Genomic DNA, 26,197 nt, shown 5'->3' on the forward strand with positions numbered 1-26,197 from the left:
GCCACAGTGTGCATATAGAGGTCAGAGGACAACATGCTGGAGTTACGTCTTTCCTTCCAGCATGTGGGTCTCAGGGACCAAACTCTGGTAGTCAGGTTTGGTTGGAGGTACATTTACCAACACTGCAATCTTGACAGCCCCTGGAAATATTTTTTTGGTCATTAAAACTGGATGGGCACTACTGGCATTTAGTTGGTATGGTCTAGGCTATTGCCAATCACCCTGCAGGGCTGTTGGACAGCTCTCCACAGCAGAGTTGCTGGGCCCCACAGGTCACTAGTGCCAAGGTAGAGGTACCCTGGAGTGGGGAGAAGAAGCATGTTTGAGAGGTGCTGCTGAGTGGGAACATAGAAGCCAGAGGTGCTGTGATGCAGGGGAAGAACAGGAGGAACTGAGGGAAGTGCCAGGTGTTTAAGTTGATGTTGGTGCCATTACCAAGACAAGTGATGCAGGAACAGCTTGGGGTTGGGGGATAATGTCATCTGGGGACATATTGAGTCCATCTCAGAGAGAATGTTGTATGCATGTCCCATAGGATTGGACTAGTCAAGGGCAAGGACTATGTTCCATTTATCTTTGAAATCTGTGTCCAAGCAGGAATTTAGGAAATGGTGGAAATTAATACCAGCCAAGGCCAGTGACAGGAACTGTGATTTGGTTGATCTTGACTTTTTACCCCCTTCCCCTTCTGTCCCCAGAGAGCTCTGGTTCCTTGACTTCTGGTGTTCTCCCTGATCACTCCATCTCCCCACAGAGAACTTGTGGAGCTCCTACCTGACCAAGGGGGTGATTGTGGAGAGGCGTGGGATGCCCTCTGTGGGTCTGGCAGATGGCACCCCTGTTGACATGGACCACCCCTATGTCTTCAGTGATATGACTTCCTACTTCACCCTGCTGGTTGGCATCTACTTCCCTTCAGTCACAGGTGAAGGGGAGCCCGGAGAGGGAGGCCTCTGCCTGGGAGTGGATGGGCAGGACAGTCAAAGACAAGGATAGGGGTTCTTAGTCTGAAGACCCCACCACCTAAACAGTTCAGGCCCATTGTAGTGATGAGGGAATTGGGCTAGAAAAAGCCACATACCATGCCCAAGATCTTACAGGAGCCAACATGTCAGGGTGAGGTGCCTGGTTCTCAACTCTGAGCTGTGTCCTTTCTCCTCAGTCCAGTGGCTTTTTCATGGCCCTGGCTGCTGTCTAAACTGCTCTTCTTCCTACAGGGATCATGGCTGGCTCAAACCGCTCTGGAGACCTTAGAGATGCTCAGAAGTCCATCCCTACTGGGACTATCCTGGCCATTGCCACCACCTCTGCTGTCTGTATCCTGTACAGCTGGGCTGAGGCCACCCTGGGTGGGGACTGCTGTGGGAGGCGCTGAGGTTGTCACCTTCCCCAGTGGCTTGGGACAGGTGGTGGGGGACACTGCCATGCTGGGAACCCTCCTTCACTCTCTACCACAGACATCAGCTCTGTTGTTCTGTTTGGGGCCTGCATTGAGGGGGTTGTCCTACGGGATAAGTAAGTAAAGGAATTGGGGTTGGTCCTGTTTGGGGGGTGGAGGGGGGTCAGGAGGCTGAGTTCTGAAAATCAGACATAGCAGGGGGCTAGACCTGAGCAAGGGGCCTAGGGGTGGGAGACTACTGCCACATTCACCTTCTTTTTAAAATTATTATTATTTTGGTCTTTTTGTTTTTGTTTTGTTTTGTTTTGAGACAAGAGTCTCCCTGTAGCCCCAACTGGCCTGAACTCGCTATGGCAGACCAGACTGGCATTAAACTCACAGAGATCCCCCTACCTCTGCCTCCTGAGTGCTGGGATTAAAGACATGCACTACCACGCCTGCCTTTTTTTTTTTTTTTTTTTGTTGTTCTTTTTTGAGACAGGGTCTCTCTGTAGCCCCAGCTGGCCTGGAACTTACTATGTAGACTAGGCTGACCTTGAACTCACAGAGATCTGCCTTCCTCTCCCTCTGGAGTGCTAGGATTAAAGGTGTGTGCCACCACACCCGGCTCTTTTTAAAATTATTTTTATTCTATATGTATGAGTGTTTTGCCTGTATGATGTAAATGCACCTATGTTGTACAATACCCCTGGCGGTCAGAAGAGGGTGTTGGATCCCCTGGAACTGGAGTTACCGATGGTGTTAACCACCATGTGGGTGCTGAGAATTGAACCTGAGTCTTCTGCAAGAGCAGACATTGCTCTTAACTTCTAAGCCATCTCTCCAGCCCCTTATTCACCTTTTTACGTTATAGTTTATCTTGCTTGTGTCTCTCAAGTTCAAGAAGCTCAAAAGATGTCTCCTTCAGTTGGGATGATACTGTTGTTTACAATCTATTAATTCATTAATTCACCTAACATTTCTCTGTGTTAGTCACTGCCCAAGGTTCTGGGGGAAGCAAAGATGACAGCTTTTGTCTTGAAGGAGCTCTGTAGGGTGGTGACCACATTTAAAAACAAGAGGAATGGCCATGAGGAAACTCAGGGGCTACAGGGAGCACACAGGCGCACTGTGACCTGATCAGCTGAGGAATTCTCATGAGTTATGTTAGTCTTAGGGTAGTTTGGCCTCCATTTACTTCACTTAATCATGGACCTCCCATGAGATTGCCAGAGGTCTAGCAGGTCCTTCATCTTCAGCCCTGTATCTGGTCTTTAGAATTCTTCAGCAATGGCTCCTTTGAGGAGGCGCTGGAAGGGCTTTTACATATTACAGTTGGTCCTGCACCAACCATGGGTGATAAGCATTTGATCAAATTACATCAGCACCGAACTTGTACAGATGCTTCCTGTCACTGTTCCCTAACAATACAGTGTAACACTAGCTCTGTAATGCTTCCAATGTATTAGGTGTAAGTCAACAGAGACGATTTAGAGATGCCATTTCAGGTCAGAGCTGAGCAACATAGAATTTTGGCATCCTGGGAGCAGGGATCCTGGAACAGATCCCCACAGATACTGAGTAACACTTGTCTCTTACCCTCTCCACTTACCTTTCTAAATTAATAAAAAATTGAGATAGAGTCTCCCGATGTAGACTAGGCTGGCCTTGAACTCACAGCAATCTGCCTGCCTCTGCCTTGCAAGTGCTGGGGTTAAAGGTATGCGCCACCATGCCCGGCCCACATAAAATTTTAAATTATTATTAATAATATTGTTTGTGTGTGTGTGTGCATGCGTGTGTGCATGCGTGTGTGTGTGTGTGTGTGTGTGTGTGTGTGTGAAGGTGCATGTGTGCCATGGCACATGTGTGGCAGTCAGAGGATAACTTTCAGGAGCTGGTTCTCTCCTTCCAGCATGGGTTCTGAGGATTGAACCCAGGTTGCCAGGCTTGAAGGGCGAGCACTTTAACCTGCTGAGCCATCTCACTGTCCTCTCTAAAATTTCATTTTACTCTAAAAGTTTCCTTTCCACTTTTAATGTTGAGTACAGATTAGGCAACAAAGAGGAGGAGGGGCATTCTGAGCAGTGGGCACAGTTTCTCTGCATGTGTGTCTCTGTCTGTCTGTCTCTAACTCTCTGTCTCTGTGTGTCTCTGTGTTTCTGTGAGTCTTTGTCTCTCTCGCTCTCTGTGTGTGTGTCTCTGTCTGTCTCTGTGTGTGTGTGTCTGTGTGTGTGTGTCTGTCTCTGTTTCTTTTTCTTGCTCTCTCTGTGTCTGTCTCTCTGTGTGTGTCTCATCTGTCTGTCTCTGTCTCTGTGTGTGTCTCTGTCTGTCTCTGTGTGTGTGTGTGTCTGTCTCTGTGTGTGTGTGCATGTGTGTCTCTCTGTCTCTTTTTCTCTGTCTCTGTCTCTGTGTGTCTGTTTGTCTGTCTCTATGTGTGTGTGTCTGTCTCTGTGTGTGTCTCCATCTCTGTCTCTCTGTGTGTGTCTCTTTCTCTGTGTATGTGTGTGTGTGTGTGTCTGTTTCTCTCTGTCTCTGTCTCTGTGTGTCTGTCTGTCTCTATGTGTGTGTGTGTCTGTCTTTGTGTGTGTGTGTCTCTTTCTCTGTGTATGTGTGTGTGTGTCTGTCTCTGTGTTCCTGTGTTCTTGTGTGATGATTTGGATGAGTGCAGGTGTGTGCTTTGTGTCTGTGTGGATAGGACGAGCCCATGCTGGGACTAGTTCATGGCTCTGGAAGGGAGTAGGGATCAGTGTCCCTGCTGGGTGCCTAAAGGCCCTGGTCCCATCAGCATCTACATCCACTTGGGCCTCACAAGGCCATTCTTGTCAATAAAACCCAGACACACCCCTCTGTGGACAGCATCCCCTGTGGACAGAGCCTGCTCTTAGGAAATGTGTGTGTCTCTGTCTGTGTGTGTGTCTCTGTGTGTGTGTATGTGTGTGTCTCTTTCTCTCTCTGTGTGTGTGTGTGTGTGTGTGTGTGTGTGTGTGTATGCCCCATGATTCACATGTGGAGGTCAGAGAATAACCTTTGGGAATCTTTTCTCTCCTTCTGCCGTGTGGGTCTCAGGGATGGAACTTAGCTCATCAGGCTTGGTGGCAAGTATCCTTACCAGCTGAGCCATCTCACTGGTTCCTTTCCTTTGACTCTTACACCATTAGCACATGATGAGGCCAAAGCTCTCATATTTCACATGAAGACACTGAAATCCTATCAAGCCAAGTGATTTGCTCAGGAATGTAATATTAAAAACTGACCATTTATTATAATCACATCTGTGCCTGTTTTGGGCACAGCACTAAGTGTTTTGCATCTTGTCATCTCTGGTCTCTCACTGTTGGTGTGAGACAGGTACATAGTGATGCTCATCTTACAGCAGAGGAGGCTCAGTGATGTGCTCAGTGTCACACAGACAGGAAGTGCCAAGGATATTTGGGGTCTTGCCTCTCCTCTGACCCCTGTGGTCAGCATACTGCTGGCCCTGCCATTAGTGTGGGGAGAACTAATCTGGAAATGCAGGCAATACTGCTCAACCAGCGTCTCTGTCCCCTCCTGTCTCATTCCAGGTTTGGGGAAGCTGTGAATGGCAACCTGGTGGTGGGTACCTTGGCCTGGCCATCTCCCTGGGTCATTGTCATTGGCTCCTTCTTCTCCACCTGTGGAGCTGGGCTGCAGAGCCTCACGGGGGCCCCACGCCTGCTCCAGGCCATCTCTAGGGATGGCATTGTGCCCTTCCTGCAGGTCAGTGCTACAGGAGAGCTGCCCCATCCAGGAGATCAGCCAGCCAGACCCCTGCCCAGGAGATACCGAAGCAGGGTCATTACCAAACTTGAACTCCCTCCTGGGTACTGCTCCACACCTGAACTAAAGAGAAGGGGGCTGTAGTTGCGATTTGGCCTGTGACCCATGTCATCTCTGAGTATTTTCTGCTCTTAGCGGAACCATAGCTGGCTCTTCCCCAGACCTAGTAGGTAGTCGGGGACTCAGAGACTCAGTGAAAAGGCAAGAAAAGGCTGGCTTGGTCCATGGAGCACACAGGTGAGGTCCTGATAGCTCCTCACCTGTTTTCCTTGAGCCTCTTTCCCATCAGGGGTCATTTTAAGCATCTCTGCATGATGTTACCAGTGAGAGTGGGCAATATGGCAAGAGCCTCCTGGTCCCTTGTGCTCCCTAGACAGTGCAGAACGCAGGCTTCCCTTCCTTTCCCTCATTGGTTATAAGATTCCTGTCTTTACTTCCCTGGTTCCCAAGACTAAAGGCCTCAGTCCCTCATGATGATTGCTTTGCCCCCAGGTCTTTGGCCATGGCAAGGCCAATGGAGAGCCAACCTGGGCACTGCTGCTGACTGCCTGCATCTGCGAGATTGGCATCCTCATCGCCTCCCTGGATGAGGTCGCCCCTATCCTTTCCATGTGCGTGCCTGGCCCGGAGGCCTCCCATTGGCTCTATGAGCCTCTCTGCCTGGGTACCCCCTCAACATTTTAACAACCCCAGGATGTTCCCCAGTGGCCACAGAAGCCTATTTTTTTGTTGTTGTCTACACACCACACACACACACACACACACACACACACACACACACACACCTATATACCTATATCGGTGTGTTGTGAGCAGATTTGGTCTTTCAGTGTGACATGGTCCTCCTCTCCTCTCCTCTCCTCTCCCTACTTCCTTCCCTGTCTTTGTCTTTCTGCTCCTGTGGCCTCCATCTCTCCTGTGGCCGTTCTGTATTCTAGGTTCTTCCTGATGTGCTACATGTTTGTGAACTTAGCTTGTGACACACACACACACACACACACACACACACACACCTATATACCTATATCGGTGTGTTGTGAGCAGATTTGGTCTTTCAGTGTGACATGGTCCTCCTCTCCTCTCCTCTCCTCTCCCTACTTCCTTCCCTGTCTTTGTCTTTCTGCTCCTGTGGCCTCCATCTCTCCTGTGGCCTCCATCCATCTCTCCTGTGGCCTCCATCTCTCCTGTGGCCGTTCTGTATTCTAGGTTCTTCCTGATGTGCTACATGTTTGTGAACTTAGCTTGTGCGGTGCAGACCCTGCTGAGGACGCCCAACTGGAGGCCGCGCTTTCGATATTACCACTGGTGGGTGTCCTGCCCTCCACCCCTTCCCACAGAACCATTTCTTACCTCTCCTCAGTCCTGTTTCATCCCATCCTGTCCCCTCCACATCTGATGACCCCAGGCCTGAACAGGATGTCCCACTGTCTCCAGCTTTTCTAGCCAGAGACCATAGGCGGGTCCTGGGAGGGTCTTCTACAGCAGTAATACAGCTTTGGAAACAGTCCCAGCTTTGATCCCCTCCCTATCTGTAATGCTAAGCTTCTTATAATGTAGGAGGAGGTTTAAGTCAGCCTAACTTGAATTCATAGCTTGACTCTCTACTTACTAGCTGGCTGGTGGTGAGAGCTTGGGGTGATGGCACAGCCTCTCTGAGCCTCAGTTTCCTCAACTGGGAAGTGGGTATGATTGCCACAGTCACCCGTGGGGTTCTGCTGAGCACCTTTTAGAGCCCAATGCAGGAAAGATGCTCCTCTCAAGGGGGCTGCAGAGCTCCTTAAAACTTTGTGGCTTTTTGTGCCTGTGGTGGGAAAGACTATATGTATTCCACAAAGGGAAATCTGAGCTCACGGCGGGGAAGGGACAGGCTCATGGTCATCCATCAAGTCTGTGGGATAATGGGACTTGCATGGGGGCTGCCCCACTCCCATCTTAGGGCTCCTGCTCACTGTCTGTGTTTAGGGACCTGTCTCAGAACCCATCCAGATCCATCTTGCTAGAGCTGTCTGGCAGGGTCTAAGGCACAGAGTGGGTGGGGCATGGAGTGGGTCCTGTCTGTGGCTGGTTATATATGAAGCCTGAGGTCTGCATGGTGCTCCAGGCTCTAGCTGCCCACATCTTGCCCAGGCTTGCTCACCACCGTACTCTTGCTGTCCAAGCCTGGGTTCTAGCTGCAGCCCCACCAGAGCTCTGGGGCTGGGTTCCTTCCATGTTCCTGGACCTTCCCCTTACTTATGCTCAGGCTCCAGCAGCAGCCCTGCCAGGGCTCAGGGGCTGGGCTCTCTCCATATTCCAGGACCCTCTCCTTCCTGGGCATGAGCCTCTGCCTGGCCCTCATGTTCATCTGTTCCTGGTACTACGCTCTGGTGGCCATGCTCATTGCCGGACTCATCTACAAGTACATCGAATACCGTGGGTAAGTGTGGGGAGGAGGGTGAGCAGGGGGGAGGACTGCCGAAGGATGTGGTGGTGGGCCATGGTTGGATTTACAGGGAAGGGGTGATATGGGGTAGGTTTGGAGCTGGGGGCTGAGGTTTTGAGAAACAGGCGAGAGAACAGATTTAGAAATGATTTCCAAGGGAACAGTTAGAGCTTGACTAAGGCAGGAGGCAGGAGTGACATGGGAGGGATGGCTGTGCTCTGTGGGATGGTTTCCCCAGCCTCTCCTGGCTTCCTGGACTCATGTGATTCCCTTTCTGCTCCCCAGGGCAGAGAAGGAGTGGGGTGATGGGATCCGAGGACTGTCACTCAGTGCTGCCCGCTATGCCCTATTGCGCCTGGAAGAAGGACCCCCACACACCAAGAACTGGAGGTGAGTGGTGAGGACACTTAGTGAGGGGCTCAAGGCAGTGAACACAAGGGAGCAGGGACCAGATTAGTCCCACTAGCTTTGTTTTGCTGAGTGGTGCCTATCAGCCTGTTCTCTCCTGACCCTTCCCCCTACCACACTGAGACCACAGTGAGTTCCAGACATTTGTTCTCCAGATCTGCTCACCACAGCAGCCTCCAGGCCATGTGTTTGTCTATTTGTTCATTCCATTATTTGTGCAAAAAATATTAATGAATTCATGGCATATGGCAAGCCCCCTTCCTGGCTCTGGGGATGCACCAAGTTCATAGATCAGTGGAGAAGATGCACACAGAGAGGCAAATGGACATTGTCTCTGTAAGTCTTCTCTCTCACTTTGAGAGCCATAGGATCTCAGGAGTCTCCAGACTGATGACAATGTCTCCATTGAAGATGAGGGGCCAGAGGGCTTTCAGAATCTTTCCCTCCCACCTACCAGCCTAGGTGCCACCTAAGTGGCTGCTACGCATGCCCAACTTGGCATCTATTGCCTCAGGTTCCATCTTACCAAGAGTGAGGCTAGAAGTCTGAATTATGCCTAGTACATGTTATTAACCCAGAGTTCCTAGATGCTGGGCTTCGTGCTATTTGTCTGTGAATTCCCAAGTGATTGGTCCAGAGTCCAGCCTGGACAGGTGCTTGGAGAATGCTATGGAATCAATGGAGAGTGGGAGGAGTGTAATAGCTAAATGCATTAAAGAGATGAATGGGGAAATGGGTGGAAGGATGGATAAGTGAACACACGGAAGCACAGCTGGGTGAACAGAGGGACATGTGAATGGGGAGTGGAGAGGATGGATGTGTGGGCAACTGAGTGAATAATACTTGAAGGTAAATTCATCTGGGTATTAGTGGATTACTGAAGGATGAAGGGATGGTGGGTGGCTGGATGGACAGATGAAAGAGGTAGATGGAGAGGTGGGTGGGAGGATGGATGGATGGATGGATGGGTGTGGGTGGTGGCTGGAGGGCTTGCTACTCAAGGGAATGGATGCTGCTGTTTGGGCAGGTAATGAGGCCCAGGTGCAGGAGCTCAGAAGACAATGGATGAACTGATGTTGGGTGTTTGGGTGGGTGGGTGGGAGGTGGGTCATATGACCCTGCACCCTCTTCAGGCCCCAGCTGCTGGTGCTGGTGCGTGTGGACCAGGATCAGAACGTGGTGCATCCACAGCTGCTCTCCTTAACCTCCCAGCTCAAGGCAGGGAAGGGCCTGACCATTGTGGGCTCTGTGCTTGAGGGCACCTTTCTGGACAACCATCCACAGGCTCAGCGGGCAGAGGAGGTGAGCAGAGGCCCGGCAGGGGAGGGAGGGTCAGGACACAAAGGGAGACAGTCTTTGCCCTGTGTACTTGCCTTCATTATACCACTAGGACCAAAAGGTGCTCAGGATTTTTGTCTTTGTCCTAGAAGAGGAGCCTAAGGTCCAGGGAATAAGTGCCTTAGAAGTCAATCTACAGGGAGCTGGGAAATGGCTCAAGAGGGCAAAGTGCTTGTTGTGAAAGCAAAAGGCCCTGAGCTCCAAGCCCCAGCACCCAGTAAGAGCTGGGCACTGGGATGCATGCCTGAGAGGGGTGGAGACAGGTGGATCCCTGGAGCTCACTGGTCAGCCAGGCTAGCCAATCAATGAGCTCCAAGTTTTCTGAGAGACTTGTTCTCAAAAAAGTAAGGTGGAAAGCAATTGATGAAGACGTTTGATATTGACCTCTGACCTCCACATGCACTCCCCACCCCATACACATTTTGTCCAACAGAACCAAATGTTGACAGAGCCAGAAGGGCCCATTTTATGGATATGGAAGTGGAGGCTTGGAGAATTTAGGTCACCTGTCTAAAGTCAGAAACCAAGGCTTACAATAGAACTGCTCTTCCTGATGGAATGTAAATCTTTCAACGTGTTTTCAAAATCAGGGTCTCTTTTGCCCCTACATTGTGAGCAGTCAGCAGGGTGAGTAGCCACTTTTGACCCAGGAGGAAACCAAGGTCCAGGGAGGGACAACAGCTTGCTGAAGGTTACAGGACTAGCTGGAAGTCAGATCAGGACTTGAACATACCCTTAGCTCTGGGTCACCTGCAATTGTCCATAACTATAGAGCAACTGAGGGTAGGCTGGCCATATGTGCATGATCTGCACCTGAAGATGTCCAGATCCTAGTAGGTAGAAGTAGGTTCCATCTAAGACTGAGGCCTGTCTCCCCTCAGGGCTGTGGGTAGAAGTGGAGAAAGGGGGACCTGGGGGAAATGAGATGAGAGGGGGCATCCCAATGGCTGTGAGAGTTGCTGTTTATGCCTCACTGTGCCATTCACACCAATCTGTCAGGATTCAGAGCTGGAGGCCCCGACTGGTCAAGATCACTCAACAGGGACTGGCTGAGTGCATGCTGGGTGCCAGGCACCGGGGCTAGGCACTGGGTAGAGTGAGATGGCAGAGAGCAAGTGCCAGCCTTCATGATGGTCACAGGCCACACAGAAGGCTCCAATGAGTGCCGTGCTAGGTTAATAACAGTAATACCACGTGTTAGGGCTATGATAAGCTGGCAGCATCCTGAGCCCTTATGTGAATCATGTCATGTAAGTCTCCTGATTCCTAAGTGAACCTGCCCCCCACCCCAGAGGGACTGATAAGAGTAGAGGTTAGATGGCTTGTCTGAGGCCACAGCCAGGAGGTGGCAGAGATGGAAATTATCCTCTGTCTGTTTGACATCAGGGCAGTGGTTGAGGGCAGAGGGGTAGAGTGAGCCTCCTGATGAGTGCATTAGCCCCATGTCCTTCAGTGAGTCCTTCATTCTCTGAGCCTCAACTTCCTTGATAAAATGGGAGTTGTGAGAAGACCTCCCTCAGTGCAGACTAAGTACACTGACAATACTTATCATTAAGATCTGAATCATTACATTGTGTGGTCACACAGAACAGCTCAGCTGATTTCTGGTCTGGTGGAGGGTGGTGTCTGGGGATGGTTCATTTGAGTTGAGAAAGGCAGGTTGTCACAGATAATGGGGCCAGGGGACATGTGTGTGGGTAGGTGTGGGCAGGTCATAGGTGATGAGCAGGAACAGGAACTGTAGGTGATGGGGAGCCTAATGTGACCAGAGCCAAAGTTCAGGAAGAAGGGGAGGGATAGAAAAGGCAGATGAGAAAGGGAGGATGGAAGGAGGGGGAAGGTGGAAGGAGGGACAGAGGGATAGATGGAAAATGGGAGGGAGGGAAGGGGGAAGGAACAGAGGGAGGGGAAGAAGGAAAGATAAGAGGGAGGCTGTGAGACCCAGACCGAGCCAGGGAGATCTGAGGCTGGCCCTAATCTGCACACACCCTCCCTGCAGTCTATCAGACGCCTGATGGAAGCTGAGAAGGTGAAGGGCTTCTGCCAGGTAGTAATCTCCTCCAACCTGCGAGATGGCGTGTCCCACCTGATCCAGTCTGGGGGCCTTGGAGGACTGCAACACAACACAGTGCTGGTGGGCTGGCCCCGGAACTGGCGGCAGAAGGAAGATCACCAGACGTGGAGAAACTTTATTGGTACCCCGGCTGGTGGGCTAGAGGGACAGAGGGCTGGTCCTAGGCTGCTTTGGTTCTAAGGGGTTCCCAAGTTCAGAACAAGTGTGGGTTCAGTATATGTGGGGGGTGCCAGCTTCTGTGTCAGGCTCTGGGAGGAAGACAGGGCAGGATTGCGAGGGGCGGGGGAAGAGCTGTAAGCTTCAGAGTCACCATAGTCAGAGTCTGTGTTTCCTGACTTTCTTAGCCATATGGTTGTGCCCAAGTGAGTCACCTTCTTTGAGCCTCAGTCTTCTTGGTAATAGTCAAAAATAACAAAATAGCTAATGTTTATAGAATGTATTTTGTGTGCCAGGCAAGTTGAGGCTTTCCCTGATGTTCTCATCAGTCCCCTGAGAGCTAGGCACTGTCATCTCCAGTTTATTGGTGTGAGACAGGCACAGAGACATTAAGGAATTTACTTAGGTCATACAGCTGGGAAGCCATGTTTGAAACAGCCAAGAGGTTACACTGTTAACGTCAAATATTTCTGTCTCTTTTAAGGACTCTGTGAGGCCACACAGGATGGGTTCTTAATAATAAAAAAAAGGCACAGCCTGGGGAGCTGGCTCAGTTGTAAAGTGTTGACCACACAAGCACGAAGACCTGAGTTTGCTCCTGACAGCCTGCCTGGGAGTGGTGCTGAGCACCTGTAATCCAGTGCTGGGGAGCAGAGTCCCTGAGACTCACTGGCCAGCCAGTCTAGCTTACTCTGTGAGCTCTGGTCCAATCAGGCCAATAGGAGCACCATCCTGACAACAAAAAATAAAACCAAAACCAAACAGTCTCCCCCAACAATGCAGGCAGCTCTTGAGGAACAATAAATGACACCCAAGGTTGACATCTGGCCTCTGCATGCATGTGCACACACATGTGTCCATACACATCTGCACACATGTGTACCCATCTAAGCATGCACACATACATACAAAGAGCAGCTGACATTGTCATTTAAGAGATGGGGAATCTGAGGCCCAGAGAGACCTGAGGTACTTTCTCACACCAAAGTAACCAGTAGGTACTGGTTACTGACTAAGGTAGGTGCTGGTTTACTGACTGCCCCAGCCCAAGGTGAAGGCCAAGGTCAGATGGAGTGTGGTGGGGTCCTGGGTACTGGAGGATTGGTCACTGTTGCCCTCTGGTCATCTTCTTGGCTTTCTCCAGAACTGGTCCGGGAAACCACAGCCGGCCACCTGGCCCTGCTGGTCACCAAGAATGTCTCCATGTTTCCTGGGAACCCTGAGCGCTTCTCAGAGGGCAGCATTGATGTGTGGTGGATTGTGCATGATGGAGGCATGCTCATGTTGCTACCCTTCCTGCTGCGCCACCACAAGGCACGTGAGCACACATGTCCATGTAGGAGAGGCTCTGTGTGTGTGTGTGTGTGTGTGTGTGTGTGTGTGTGTGTGTGTGTGTGTGTGTGCACCTGTGGGGGGAGCGTGGGGTCTTTGGCTCTGTGTGTGTGTGTGTGTGTGTGTGTGTGTGTGTGTATGTGTGTGTGTGTGTGTACATCTGTGGGGAGGGTCAGGGCTCTGGCCAGGGCCAGTCTCCATGTTTTGCCTCTCTAGGGAGCTCTGATCATCTTCATGGGTGTTGTTAGGAACTGACAGGTGCACTTTAACTCAGACAACTGGTTCCTGGTTGGGGAGGGGGGTGGCACCTCAGACCTGAGCAGGGAGTGTGTGGATAGTCTTGTAGGCCTGGGTTGGGGACTGTGGGGAGGGTCAGGGCTCTGGCCAGGGCCAGTCTCCATGTTTTGCCTCTCTAGGGAGCTCTGATCATCTTCATGGGTGTTGTTAGGAACTGACAGGTGCACTTTAACTCAGACAACTGGTTCCTGGTTGGGGAGGGGGGTGGCACCTCAGACCTGAGCAGGGAGTGTGTGGATAGTCTTGTAGGCCTGGGTTGGGGAAGACACATGGGAAGGGAAGGGGCCTGCAGCCTCTGACTGGATCTTTCTGGATCACCTTCCATCCTCTCAGGTCTGGAGGAAGTGCAAGATGCGGATCTTCACTGTGGCCCAGATGGATGACAACAGCATCCAGATGAAAAAGGACCTGACCACGTTTCTGTACCACTTACGTATTACAGCAGAGGTGGAGGTGGTGGAGATGGTGAGTCCCCAAGGACTTTCTGTTCTGGGAGTTCCACCTGGGTCTCATTCCTCTTGGTCCTAGCACTAATTAGGGCTCCTCCAATGTCAGCAATGATGCTAGACACCTTCCCCCATGGCCACTCCTTAGCCTGTCACATATTCATCCAAGAGTTCATCCATCCAGCCCTCTGTTAGAGGATTAGCCATGTTGAAGAGTGCTCATTCTACAAAAGACACTGCTCTGTGCATGTATGCAGTAATTATCGCAACCTCCAATGAGATACATATATTATTAGAAATTTTCATTGACAACTAGAATGTTGAGACACAGAAAGTCTAAGTAACTGACCCCACAACACAGTAAGTGGCAGAGTCAGGATTCAGACCCAGGTAGGCTGCTGCAGAGTGCACCCGGTGGGTACAGTACACTGTCTTGTCCATTATCTCCTTGGTTCATCTACCATCCCTCTTCATGATCCTTAATCGATCCATTGTTATCCATTTATCCATTTACTCATCACTCCATTCATCTGGATATGCATTCATTCATCCTTACATCCTTTTAAAAAACTGCTTCCCCTTCTTCAGTCACTCAGGTAATTAATTAATCGGCTCATTCAGTACTCCATCCATTCACTCTTGGTTCTGTGTTAGGCACACAGGAAATGCGCTGCCTCCTTTCCCAGATCGTGGCCCTGTGTGCTTTGTCCTTGTCTCCTCCAACCTTGGTGAAACTTGGGCATGGGATAGGCAGCTACAGGCTGGCAGGAGGGAGGGAGGGATCTGCCCCCTCCTCCCCACTGGCCTCCCTGAGTTTTCAGCTCCACTTTCCTCCCTGGTCTCTGCCATCCGTCCCGCTTCCTATCCACAGCATGAGAGCGACATCTCAGCATACACCTATGAGAAGACACTGGTGATGGAGCAACGCTCTCAGATCCTCAAGCAGATGCATCTAACCAAGAATGAGCGTGAGCGGGAGGTGAGGTTGCCCTGGCAGGACTCTCAGAGCTGCTATAGGTTGTGGGTCTGCACAGACAGGTGTGGGAGGCCCAGGCCAACACCCCTGGCCACCAGTGCTGTTACAGGCACCTTAGTAACATTTACCTGCCTCCTGACACTCAGCTTCCCCACAGTGGGACTGCTTGTGGCTGCTTGCATCTGCCCACCCCCACCCCCAACCATGATGGGAGGGCTTTGGCATTGAGACAGACTTTCTCCTCTGTAGGAGACTTCTAGGGCCAGAGGAAGAATAGTCGATGCTAAATATGTATGGATGACGAGCTCTCAGGGATGTGGGTTGCCAGTGTGGGAGACAGGGTTCATGTAACAGACCCAGAGAGTGGGTAACAGATGGATATTTAAAGACATGGCTGCTAGGTAGGAGTCGGGGCAAGCCTCCTAGGGTATGAGTGAAGGGCTCTCAGGAATAATGGTGACAAGTACCCCATGGGGTAAGATCTCTTAGGTGTCAATCACTGGTCCCTGGAGTATGGATAAAAGACCCACCCCAGGGAGTAGAATCCCTGGGGGGAGTGAGGGATGATATCCAGGGCTGTGAACAGAAGAGCTCTTAGAGGGGGTACTAGGTTGCTTAGGGGACAAGTAACATTCTGTAGGTGAGGGTGAAGAACCACATGGGTTATGAGTCTCCCAAGTGGGGAGGGTCTTTTTGTCAGAACATGGCTGATAGGTGGTCAGGGAGATTGGTAGGATGGAGGGGTCCAGCCTTCAAAGAATGGAGGTGTCACCCAGGGTAGAAGCAAAAGTGCTAAGAAATGGCATGTGTTGGCACCAGCCAGAGTGATAAAGGACTGCAGTGCTTGGCTCCAGCCTTGCTGTGCCAGGTGTTAGTCCGCTGGCTGCTGATGGCCGGAAAGTGAGCTCTGGAGACCAGAGGCCAGGTCAGCAGTGTGATAGCTATTTGGTCTTGAAGCACTGCTCTGTTTTAAGTGTGTGCCTTTCTGGAATGTATGTAACCTGGATGAACATCAGCTGTAGTGCCTGGTACCAACCCCTTTCATCCTCCCCCCCTGACGCAGATCCAGAGTATCACAGATGAATCTCGAGGCTCCATTCGGAGGAAGAATCCAGCCAACACTCGGCTCCGCCTCAATGTCCCTGAAGAGACAGCTGGTGACAGCGAGGAGAAGCCAGAGGAGGAGGTGTGCGGCTAGGGTGGCTTGGCTCCAGACAGTGGGAGCAGAACCTTTGGCCACTGAAGAAGTCACTTGCTGAACTGTCATCCCTCCCTCAGGTGCAACTGATACATGACCAGAGTGCTCCCAGCTGCCCAAGCAGCTCACCATCTCCAGGGGAGGAGCCTGAGGGGCAGGGGGAGACAGACCCCGAGAAAGTGCACCTCACCTGGACCAAGGACAAATCGGTGACAGAGAAGAATAAAGGCCCCAGCCCTGTCTCCTCTGAAGGCATCAAGGACTTCTTCAGCATGAAGCCGTATGGGCCTGGGGGCTTTGGGCTGGGGTGGGGCCAGCCTCAAGGGCCCATTCAATGTGGCAGAACAAATGCGCAGAAGGGTCCTGGTCTGGCAGTCTGAAGATCCAAGGCACACCTTTGCTTTCCCACAACGGAGACTTCCGGGGCTGGGTCTGATTGCCAAGGGCCAGGGCTAACTCTTAGATGCAGATGATAGATAGAAAGGTAAAGGAGGTGGAAAGGGGCTGGAGAGTGAGACTGTGCTAGCCTAGGGCAGGACAGATGGTGGCTCAGGGCAGCCTCTTCTTCCTCTTTTCCTGACCCCTCTCTTTTTCTCTCTTTGCTCCTCTTTGTGTTTCCCGAAGGGAGTGGGAAAACTTGTAAGTGCGCCAGCATTTTTCCATTTTCTCTCCTAGGTTTCCAGGGTCCCTACTCCACTAAACCCCCAAGGAGTGCCCCTAGCCTCTGGGGTCTCTAAATAGTCCAGCTTGGAGAAGTCTGGGGTTGGGGGAGGCCAGGACAGCCCAATTCGGGCTGGGAGGGCGACCAGGCCCAGCTGTTCTTTCCCCTAGGCTGACTCTCTCGCCTCCCCATCTTGCTCGGCAGGAACCAGTCCAACGTGCGGCGCATGCACACAGCTGTGCGGCTGAACGAGGTCATTGTGAACAAATCCCGGGACGCCAAGCTGGTTTTGCTCAACATGCCCGGGCCTCCCCGCAACCGCAATGGTGATGAAAACTGTATCCTGGATTTAAACTAGCGGGGGAAGAGGGAGGTGGACTCCGGGGCCAACCTGGGTCCCGGAGCCCTAGGATGAAAGGGGAGCAGGGTCTGCTTCCGGATCAGCACCATAGACAGGGACGTGGACGCATGCGCTCCAGAGCTGGGAAGGAGCAGGGTGTTTTTCCCCTTGACCAGCTCTCAGACATGGAGTTCCTGGAGGTCCTCACCGAGCAACTGGACCGGGTGATGCTGGTCCGTGGCGGCGGCCGCGAGGTCATCACCATTTACTCTTGAGGGCCAGGACCTGCCACTCGGGCCCAAGCGCGCCCGGCCCGCGGCCCCGGAGCCCTCGCCGCGCCCCCCGCCGCTGTCACCGTTTACATAAGACCCCGTGCCCGTGCCCTGGCCCCTTTCCCCGCTGCCCGCAGCCCCGAGGCCGCCGGCTCGTCGGGGCTGAGCAGGAGGCGGCGCCTCGCCAGAGGGGAGGGGACGCTGCAGTAAAGGTGGCGAGGCGTGAGCCCGGCCGTCCTCCCCACGCCCCGCCGCGTTCCTCCGCGCTCCTCCCGGGCCGGTCGCGCTATACATAGTGTACAGGAGACATCGCGTGTATTTTTAACGTCCCCATATTTCTGTAACTAGAAGCGCAACGGACTCCTCCTCACCACGTCCGAGCTCTCCCGGCTGCAAGCCCGGGGAGGGGGCGCGAGCTGAGAGCAAAAGTGCTTTAAGGCTCTGGCGGGGGTGGTGGCCTCGGTCCCTGGACCCCTGCCCCGTCCACGCGCTTCCCTCCTTCCCGCTGGTTCTTGGCCGAGACAGGCGCCCGGCTTCTCCTGATTTGCCTCCCCAGCGGCCAGGATAGCAGAGGGGCTCCCCTCCAGGGGAGAGCCCGAGGCCCGCGCCCACCGAGGAAGCCCCGCCAGGTGCCTTCGCGGAGGAGCAGGCGTCTCTCCTCTGTTGGCCTGCCGCCTGCTTCCCCTGTCCTGTGGCTCCTCGCCAAAGACTGAACTTTGGAGCTGGAGGGCGCCCTGCTCCCCTTTCCTCCCTGGGACTGGCGAGGAAGGAGGTGCGGCAATTGTAGTTTAGGGGCTGATTCACGGGAGGCCCCAGAGTAGGCCCTGATGGTCCTTCCCCTCGCCCCCACCTGCAGGCCCAGCCTGCGGAGGATTCTGGGCCGGGCATTCCCAGACACCTGGTCCTGGGAGGGGTGGCCACTAGGCCGGCCCTCTTCTCACTACGACCCAAGGCCTTTGGCTGCCCCAACTCCAGACCTAGGCGCTTCCGCTCCACCAGCCCCACCTGTGGGGAGGTGCCCTCAGCCCTTTAGCCAGGCATTTGGCAGGTTCCCTTCCCCCCGGGGCACGTTACTAAGGGGGACAGGCACTGCATGCTCCTTCAAGTGCCCTCTGGGACTGGGCACAGTACCTCCAGCCCCAGAGCCCTGACCCACGCACCTAGTTAGACATCCTGCCCATTCCAGAGCTGGGGCCACTAGGTACTCCTGACCTCGACACCTCCTTCCCTTTGAGCCCAAGGCAGAGAACTGCAGCTGGTGCCATCTAGACAGGGTCAGGTGTGTGACCAGGGGCAGGTCTGGAGGTCTACTGCTTGGCCCAAGACCCCTTTGAGAGTTGACCAGGGACTGGATATCCTTCCATGCACTGGGCATGTTATGACCCAGTCCCCTGCATCCTTCAAGGCTGTCCTCTGAGAAACCCTGGCCTGCCTTCTGGGCCAAGTATGAGGCTGGGCAGAAGGGGAGAGGGCCTGTATCAACACCGATTAGGGAACCAAAGTTGCACTATCTGGGCCCAGACTGTCTCGTTGGCAAGAGCAAAGTTTCCGTTGATGAAACAAACATCCCACAACAAAAACCCAAGTTTTTTGTGCTACACGTGCAATATTTGTTATGAATGTTGTCATTCAAGGTTCTCTTTATGGTCACTGTAGCTAGATGTTTCATGTCCATCCAAGTGACTTTTATTCTGAGTGCAATATTTCAATAGCCTTGTAGTGAGAGCTAGAGTTGCTTTTGTTTTAGCTGATCTATGTGCAAGGCGATGCAGTGAAGTCGAAAACCCTTGTAAATAGGAGAGGTTGCAAGCCAAATCCAGAGTATTTATTACAATTATTACTATTATTATTAGGCCTGCCTTTAATTTTCAGTGTTTCAGTATTTCGCATCCTGCCTCAGTACTGATCTTGTGTTCTTTGTGCCAATATGAAAAGGAGAGGGCTGGTTCTTTCCTTTATTGTTGAATGCTCCCATTTAATGCTTTAAAGCTTTTACTGTATTAATTTTTTAGACACTCATCTGCACAAAATGCAATAAAAAGAATTTTATTATACCCTTTATAGCCTTAGGTATGCTGTTTGGACACCCCAGGAGGAACTGAGATGCTTGCTCAGAAGTCAAATCCCTATTTTCAGCAGATGACTTTTTGGTTGAGGCAGGGTCTCTCTCACGTAGCCCAGACTAGTCTCAAACTCAGCTAGGCAGCCAGGAATGACCTTGAACTGCTTCCACCTTCCAAGTACTGGGGACTGCATGTGTGCCACCCCATCTGAATGTCCAATTGGGTATGGCCAGCCTTGGGAGCCTTGTCCAGAGAGTACTGCACTCAGAGCAGCTCCTAAGCCAGGAGGCACTGCCTAGGTGTCAGGCTGCATGACACCCCGTGGGAGGCAGTGAACGTCTCTACGGGAGGCTCAGCCTTGTTGACCTGTTGGGAAGTTAGGGACATTCATGCCAAGTTTATTAAAGACTCTTCAGGATGTTCAGGTCCTAACTATGGATTCTGCCAAATGTCTAACAATGGGTAGAACCGAGATGAAGGCAAGAGATGATGAGTGCCTGACTCCACCATGGGTGAAGGTCCTCATCATGGACTTCCTTTTCTACAACAGGATCTGGACACATTTGCGGATATGCTGTGTGTTACCAGAAGCAGGGTACAGAGTGTGATAGGATTTGCCAGAAAGCTTTTGCTCTGAACTATTATTAACACTTCTCATTAGGTAGGCAGCATACAAAGGCTCATGTAGGGTACAGAGATTCTAAGGCTTGACCCTAGTTAAGGACAAGAAGGGGACAGACCAGAGTCCTCAAAGATAGGGACCCCTCCTGACCCCAGGAAACATGCTCTGCAAAGAGGTGCTGTATATACACCCAAGAAAAATGAGTACAGGTCTGACTTTGTCATTTTAATTAAAAAGTAACTGTTTCATTTTATCAACAACACGAGTTCCAAAGAGGGGGGGAAAAACACTATATAACACAAACAGATCAGAACAGAAACTGTTGCCATTTGGGGACCTTAAGTTTTGAAACTTGTCTTCTCAGCCCCTGGCAGGGACTCAACTGAAGTCACCACTCTCTGCCCTGCCAGGGCCCCCTTCCCTAGACTTGATCCACAGGGTTCTAATGAGCAGTCTGTCCTGAGGGAGAAGGCGCTTCCTTTGGCTCCATTCAGGGCAGCAGCCAGAGCCCTCCCTCTCACAGTCTTACTCTGGCTCAAAATTTATGAATGTTGTCTGTATCGACAACGCATCCAGCTACCAAGAGTCTGACATCAAATGGTCCCTACCTCCTGCTGATCAGAAAACAGAACAAGAGTCTAGATGAAAACAAAAGCTGGGGTTTTTGAGCTAAAAGCTCAAAATAAATCACTGAAAAGATGGGTGTTCAATGCCAGTCTAGAGTTGTCTTCTCAGAGCCGGCTGTGTGAGGCGCTGCTGGGAGAGCGGTACTGATGGAAATGCTATGGAGAGCAGTGAGGCCCAGATTCACAGTTTGTATCCAGTTGCTGAGTGGAATTGCCCAGTCCTCTGGAGATCCTCTGATAAAATGGAAAACCACCAAAGAAACCAACTCCCCACAGAGGGGGTTCTGCCTTCTATGGCTGCCACCCATTCTTCACCAGTCCAGGGCAGCTGATTGAGTCCTTGAACAGAGCTCCGTACTCTGATAGGACAGTGACAACACTGTCTGCCAAGGCCAATCTGCTTCTCTATGAGCCAGCAGGAGCTCAGCTCTGGCTGTGTTGAGGTGGGAAAACCTTAGTAGGTTCGGAAGAAACAAAAGTTGTGACTACTGACTTGACAAATGGCATTCCAAATTCAAGTGGCTACGGTGTGGTTTCTTCCTTTCCTCTCCACAAATTGGCAGACAGGGACCAGAGAAACCCCATCAGACAGAAAACAAACTTAGACCCCTGCATTGATCAAGCAACCCCAGAGATACTTTCTACCCAAAACAAAAACAGATGCAGCCCCAAATGCAGTATAAATTCTGATTCTGTTAAGTAAAACGCAACACAGCCTTGGGAAGGAGAGGTGGTAGAAATTTAGGACATTTGATGTCAACTTGGAGAGTGCAAAGAACACCCTCCAAACATCTCTACTTAGAATGAAGTGGGAGGACAGGAAGAAGGGACTAGGAACAGCAGAACGATTTAGCCTCAGTAATGCCTCTGGTAGGTTCCCATGGGAGCCTGGGGCCGCCCCACCTGTGCTGCAGTTTGGCTAACCAGGTGGGAAAGAGCAGGGCCACTCTGGATTAGGGTGTCCAGAGCCTTTTGTACACTTGGACTGTCAAAGTTAATGCCTGTGGAAGACACAGGCCTCTGGCTAGCCATGTTGCTGGCAGGTGCCAAGCGATTGGAAGGCTGACCAAAGAGCCCTTGGGAAGGAGCCCCAGGCCTGGGACCCATGTTCCGAGCAGATCCTGCCTGTCCCAAAATGTTTGGAGGCTGATTGCCAGAGGCCTGTGATCTTTGCTGAGGCTGGCTGTTTGCTGCTGTGGAAAAATTCTGGTTCTGGGCGCTTCCGGCAGCAACTGAGGGGGATGTAGAGCTGCTATTGGCCGCAACCGTGCCACTATTGAAGAGGCTGAGGATTTTGGCCTGAAGCTCTTGCTGGGAGGTGGGGGGTGCGGCTGGAGTGGGTGTAGCAGAGGGGAGCACTTGGCCGCTCTGGAGCGGTTGGGAGCTTGGTTGTGTCTTCAGCGAGGCACCCGAGGCCGCCCCGAGTGGTTGGCGGGAAATCGGGCCTGGAAGACAGAAGAGGGAGGCATCTGGTTGAGAGTACCCCCAAGGGCAGGAGGCTTAACAGCCAAGGGAACAACAAATCACTGTGTCACAACAAGCAGACAGTACACAGACAATAACACTGATTTCCAAACAGGCCATTTCAGGATATGGGCTGTTTTACAGAAAGCAGCCTTGTTAACCACAGAAAACTGCTGAAAAAAAGAATTAAAAAAGGGGGCATTCATTTTGGCTATTAGGGAGCCAGCAGTACCACCAGCTCCTAACTCCAGAGATCAGAATTCAGTACCACATCTCAAGTTATTATCATTAATGACATTATCAGCATAGAGAGCCCATAAGAGGCGCTGAAGGATGGGCTCCTTTCCCTTACCCCTTCCCCCCTTAATAACCCTGGGCATGCTACCCTCCCAACAGAACCTGGGAATGAGAGAAATGCAGAGTCAGAACTTCACCTCGGCCCTGCCACGTAGCTCACCAGGCAGAGAGTCGGTGCTGCTCCTCATAAGCCGCTCCTTCCGTTCCCGCAGGTAGTTGATGATCTTGTCTGTCTCTTCGGCAGTGAGGTATCTGTTGTCTGCCAGAAGGTTGATGAGGCTCTGGATGGCTGGAGGGTGGCCCCCACGCCCGCCCTCCTCAGGGCCTCCACGCTCTCTTTCCTGCAGAATGGCTTCATCAGCCATCTTGGCTGCCTGTCGGGCAATCTCCTCGCGTTCCTTCTCCCGACAGTCATTCTTGTAGCGCTCATAATTTCTGGCCACCAGCACCATGGCATCTGCCTGGGGCATGTTGCGATGCTCTGCGGGAGGGATTGACGTGAGTTATTTTCTCCCCTGACAGATTCAAGTGCCCACCTGCTGCACTCTGCCAAGCCTTTCCTATGCTCAAATCAGAGAGAAAAACATTTCAGTGACAAGAAGCTATGAGCCTGGGAGCGAGGTGGGGCCTAGATGATGAGAAGAACTGGTACTTGTGGTATGAGAACATACCTCCATAAAGAGCCACAGAGCCATTTCTTTAGGGAAATTCTTAGGTCACAGACCTGTGGCAAAAACCAAAGCAACACAACAGCCTCCCACAGAGTCAAATGGGCCATGTGGGGATCAGTCATGGGAGGCAGGCCCAGCAGCTTCTAGACAGCAGCAGGAGGCCAAAAAGTCCTCTGCTAAGCCTGGCTTGCCTCAACCCCTGTCCTCTCCAGGACAGAGTTAGCCTACTGGTTTTTTAATTCATCAGTTCAACAGTCTTGGATTAAGAACAAATTGTGACCCTAAATAACTCCCTCTTCTCACTTGTGGGCAACAGAATTGTGTAGGGTGGTGAGAAGACTTCTGGGAACCTTCTATAAGCATCCTCATAAATTCTGTGGGTTGCTCCTCAGAGACAAGTGACTCCTTGGAAAGTCTTCTGTATATACCTATGGCTACCTATGGGTGTAACAGAGACCCTGGACAACAGGAAAGAGCAAGTCAGGGCTCTAAGAGCCATGAACAGGGCACAGATGGCTGAGTATCAATGCTTGGGCTCAAAGCACTACAAGATATTTTGGAGAATGACTTGAAGGAAACTGCCCTGAGTCTCTAGAGGACCAGAGCCTCGTCTTTGTCCTCATAGCTCCTCTGCTAGCTTCTCCAATACATGGCAAACAGTATCTTGTCTGTGCTATGCATGACAATAAAGGGCTCTACTGCACTCAGGGCAGCAGGCACCAAGGGTGTGCCAGACCCAGATCTCACTGGGGAGCCACTTGTGCACATTTCTTTCCAACTCTCCTTTCAGTGACTTAAAATGGGAACTGGGGGGGAGGGTTGGTAAGTCACAGCACAGAAATCAGTAAATGCTACAAACTATCCCCTCCTTTATAGGAGAGCTGGTTGTTAAACAGCTGCCAGCACATTTACTATGTACACCCAATGGCTACATAGACAGCAGGCCCAGAACTGTATCACAGAGAGTATCAGACTGATAATTAACCAAGAAGGGTCTACCACATTTGAGCTGAAATGCTTCAGTCCTCTCCCAAAACCTACTTCTTGTGAGTAGGGCATAGAATTAATATACTAGTGACTACCTCTGGGATTTTGGCCTCTTTGGGCCTCAGTACCTTGTGGAGTTCCAAACATGATGTTGACTGTACAGGAACGGTGGATCTGGTGCTGCTGGGTGATGACAATAGCAAAAGGAGACCCTCCCCTGCTAACATCCTCCAAAGCTTGTGAGAGTGACACCTCTGTGTTAAGGAAGATCAAATCCACAACCATGCCTAGGTCTCGTACCTTCCGCCCCACAGACTCAGCGTAATCCCTGTAAGAAGAAACAGGATCCATGTGAGCACTCCCTGACCAAGTCTCAATCTGCACTTGCCGGGTCTCAGCCAACTCTGTGTGCTCTTACAGAGAACTCAAAATCTAGCCCACTCTAGTGCTGTCTTTAGGCTTCAAGAATGGTCTTAACTTGTCTATGGTTACAGAGGAAGTTGCCAGTAGAACAGAATTTGATACTCACCCCTTAAAAAAAAGACTCATCTGTATCTACCTTTTAAAGTAGACTGTGACTGGGCACTATATACCTATTGAGAGGCCTTGCTCAGTTATTTTTCAACCAGTTTTACAAGAGCCAGGGAAGCTTAGCATTCTGTTCCTCAACACTTTACTTTGGAAAACAAGCCCTGTGGGGAATTCCTCCCATCAAGTTATTTTAGTTTAACACACTTATTTCTAGAGGACTAGTAGAATTAACAAGGGATGGGGAATTAAAAAGTGCATCCTAGGGGCAGGGCATGGTAGCGTGCGCCTTTAATCCCAGCACTCGGGAGGCAGAGGCAGGTGGATCTCTGTGAGTTCGAGGCCAGCCTGGTCTACACATCTACAGAGTGAGTTCCAGGACAGCTGGGGCTACAGGGAGACCCTGTCTCAAAAAGACAAAAAAAAAAAGGAAAGAGAGCTAATCTTCTGCTTAGGTATGCCATATAGATTTTTAAAAATTTGTATTTTTTTATTTTTTATTTTATGTGTACAACTGTATTGCCTGCATGTGTGTTGAGTACACCCATGTCGTGCAATACTGCAGAGGTCAGAAGAGGGTATTGGATTCTCCTGGAACTGGAGTTAAGGACAGTTCGTAGCCACCATGCGGGTGCTGGGAATCGAACCCTGGTCCTCTGCAAAATCAGTCAGTGCTCTCAACCACTGGGCCATCTCTCTAGCCCCACCATACAGATTTTTTAAAAATGGTAACAAAAATTAAAAATCTTGGAGAACACATTATCAGAAGGAATGGAGGTGAGCGCTGAGCATGCGCAGTACTTCTAGTTTGTCTCACTTCTCTAGTCGTAGCAGCACCGGCATTAGCAGCAGCAGGATCACCTGATCATCCTGTCAGTCTGTGTCCACGGATTTTTCCAGACTGAAGCTAGAAGACAGGAGCATAGTTTCTGAAAGCAAGACGCCCAGATTCTTCAGGGACATGCCACTCTTGTCAGTCTCCATCTTTTGCCTAAAGGTCTCCATAATGGGTGGTCAGGGTAGATCTCCAGGATTTCTTTGCTCCCATGTAACCCATTGTTGAGCTGCCTCTTAGGGCTTGAGCCTTCACGATTCTCCCGTGTTTGCTGTCCACCTACACATGCTTGTGATACTAACAGTAGGAGGATGTCACCAGCAGATGTGATACAACCATTTTGCCTTTTTTTCCTAAGATGTCATTCATCATTTTGCAGGTGTTTTCAAACTTGTCTTTTTTGTTTTTAATTTTCTATTAGTTATTTTTTTTAATACTTCTCTTTTTTTTATTATTTAATAACCACATAATTAGAAAAGCATTTCAAACAGCACTGACATATTGAATAACAATTTTCAGAGCTAAGATACATCTCTTTCACAGTTGGCTGGAAACTTTTAGTTTACAGTTGAATTAATACAGTTATACATTATTGTACGACATATAAACCCCTATAAGACATAAAATTAATTGAGGTTTTAAACTTTGAAAAAAATCATTTTAAAATATACTGTTTCATACAGAAAAACTTTTTTGTAAACTGAAAATCAGCAAACTTGTCTTTTTTAAAAGAATATTTTATTTTTATTTTATGTGTATGAGTGTTTTGCCTGCATGCATGTAAGTATACCATAGGTGGTGCCCAGGAGGGCCAGAAGAGTACAGTTCCCTGGAACTGGAATTAAGGATGAGTGTTAGTCACCATGTGGATGCTGGGAACCGAACCCAGATTCTCTGGAAGAATAGGAAGAGCTCTTAACTGCTGAGCCATCTTTCTAGCCCCTAAACTTGGTCTTTTTATCTTCCGAATGTTCTAAGCCTTTAGTAACCCGACACTTTTGTCTT

The 26,197-nt window shown here is 50.9% G+C and overlaps 2 protein-coding genes across 4 annotated transcripts in view; one reads left to right on the top strand and one right to left on the bottom strand.

The window, feature by feature from the left end:
• Nucleotides 1–21,284, top strand: part of Slc12a5 (solute carrier family 12 member 5) — a 34,443-nt gene extending 13,159 nt beyond the window's left edge. The window contains exons 9-26 of one of the 2 annotated variants that reach the window (XM_008854608.3): nt 755–925; nt 1,218–1,316; nt 1,458–1,515; nt 4,945–5,119; nt 5,672–5,790; nt 6,386–6,484; nt 7,476–7,595; nt 7,887–7,991; nt 9,143–9,311; nt 11,347–11,542; nt 12,722–12,891; nt 13,540–13,671; nt 14,524–14,631; nt 15,692–15,814; nt 15,907–16,106; nt 16,451–16,465; nt 16,692–16,825; nt 17,011–21,284. In XM_008854608.3, coding sequence (XP_008852830.1) covers nt 755–925; nt 1,218–1,316; nt 1,458–1,515; nt 4,945–5,119; nt 5,672–5,790; nt 6,386–6,484; nt 7,476–7,595; nt 7,887–7,991; nt 9,143–9,311; nt 11,347–11,542; nt 12,722–12,891; nt 13,540–13,671; nt 14,524–14,631; nt 15,692–15,814; nt 15,907–16,106; nt 16,451–16,465; nt 16,692–16,825; nt 17,011–17,102 — 2,285 coding nt within the window. In that variant the 3' untranslated portion in view covers nt 17,103–21,284. The remainder of the gene's footprint in view (nt 1–754; nt 926–1,217; nt 1,317–1,457; nt 1,516–4,944; nt 5,120–5,671; nt 5,791–6,385; nt 6,485–7,475; nt 7,596–7,886; nt 7,992–9,142; nt 9,312–11,346; nt 11,543–12,721; nt 12,892–13,539; nt 13,672–14,523; nt 14,632–15,691; nt 15,815–15,906; nt 16,107–16,450; nt 16,466–16,691; nt 16,826–17,010) is intronic. The other variant, XM_008854609.3, reaches the window with a different exon arrangement.
• Ncoa5 (nuclear receptor coactivator 5) overlaps nt 19,997–26,197 on the bottom strand; it is a 38,922-nt gene continuing 32,721 nt past the window's right edge. Inside the window, exons 6-8 of one of the 2 annotated variants that reach the window (XM_008854611.3) lie at nt 23,958–24,157; nt 22,332–22,652; nt 19,997–21,855 (exon numbers count right to left, since the gene is read on the bottom strand). In XM_008854611.3, coding sequence (XP_008852833.1) covers nt 21,266–21,855; nt 22,332–22,652; nt 23,958–24,157 — 1,111 coding nt within the window. In that variant the 3' untranslated portion in view covers nt 19,997–21,265. Of the gene's footprint in view, nt 21,856–22,308; nt 22,653–23,957; nt 24,158–26,197 lie in introns of both variants that reach the window. The other variant, XM_029556934.1, reaches the window with a different exon arrangement.

Source organism: Nannospalax galili, unplaced genomic scaffold, assembly GCF_000622305.1.
Source record: "Nannospalax galili isolate Female #2095 unplaced genomic scaffold, S.galili_v1.0 scaffold2227, whole genome shotgun sequence".
NCBI classification, from domain to species: domain Eukaryota; kingdom Metazoa; phylum Chordata; class Mammalia; order Rodentia; family Spalacidae; genus Nannospalax; species Nannospalax galili.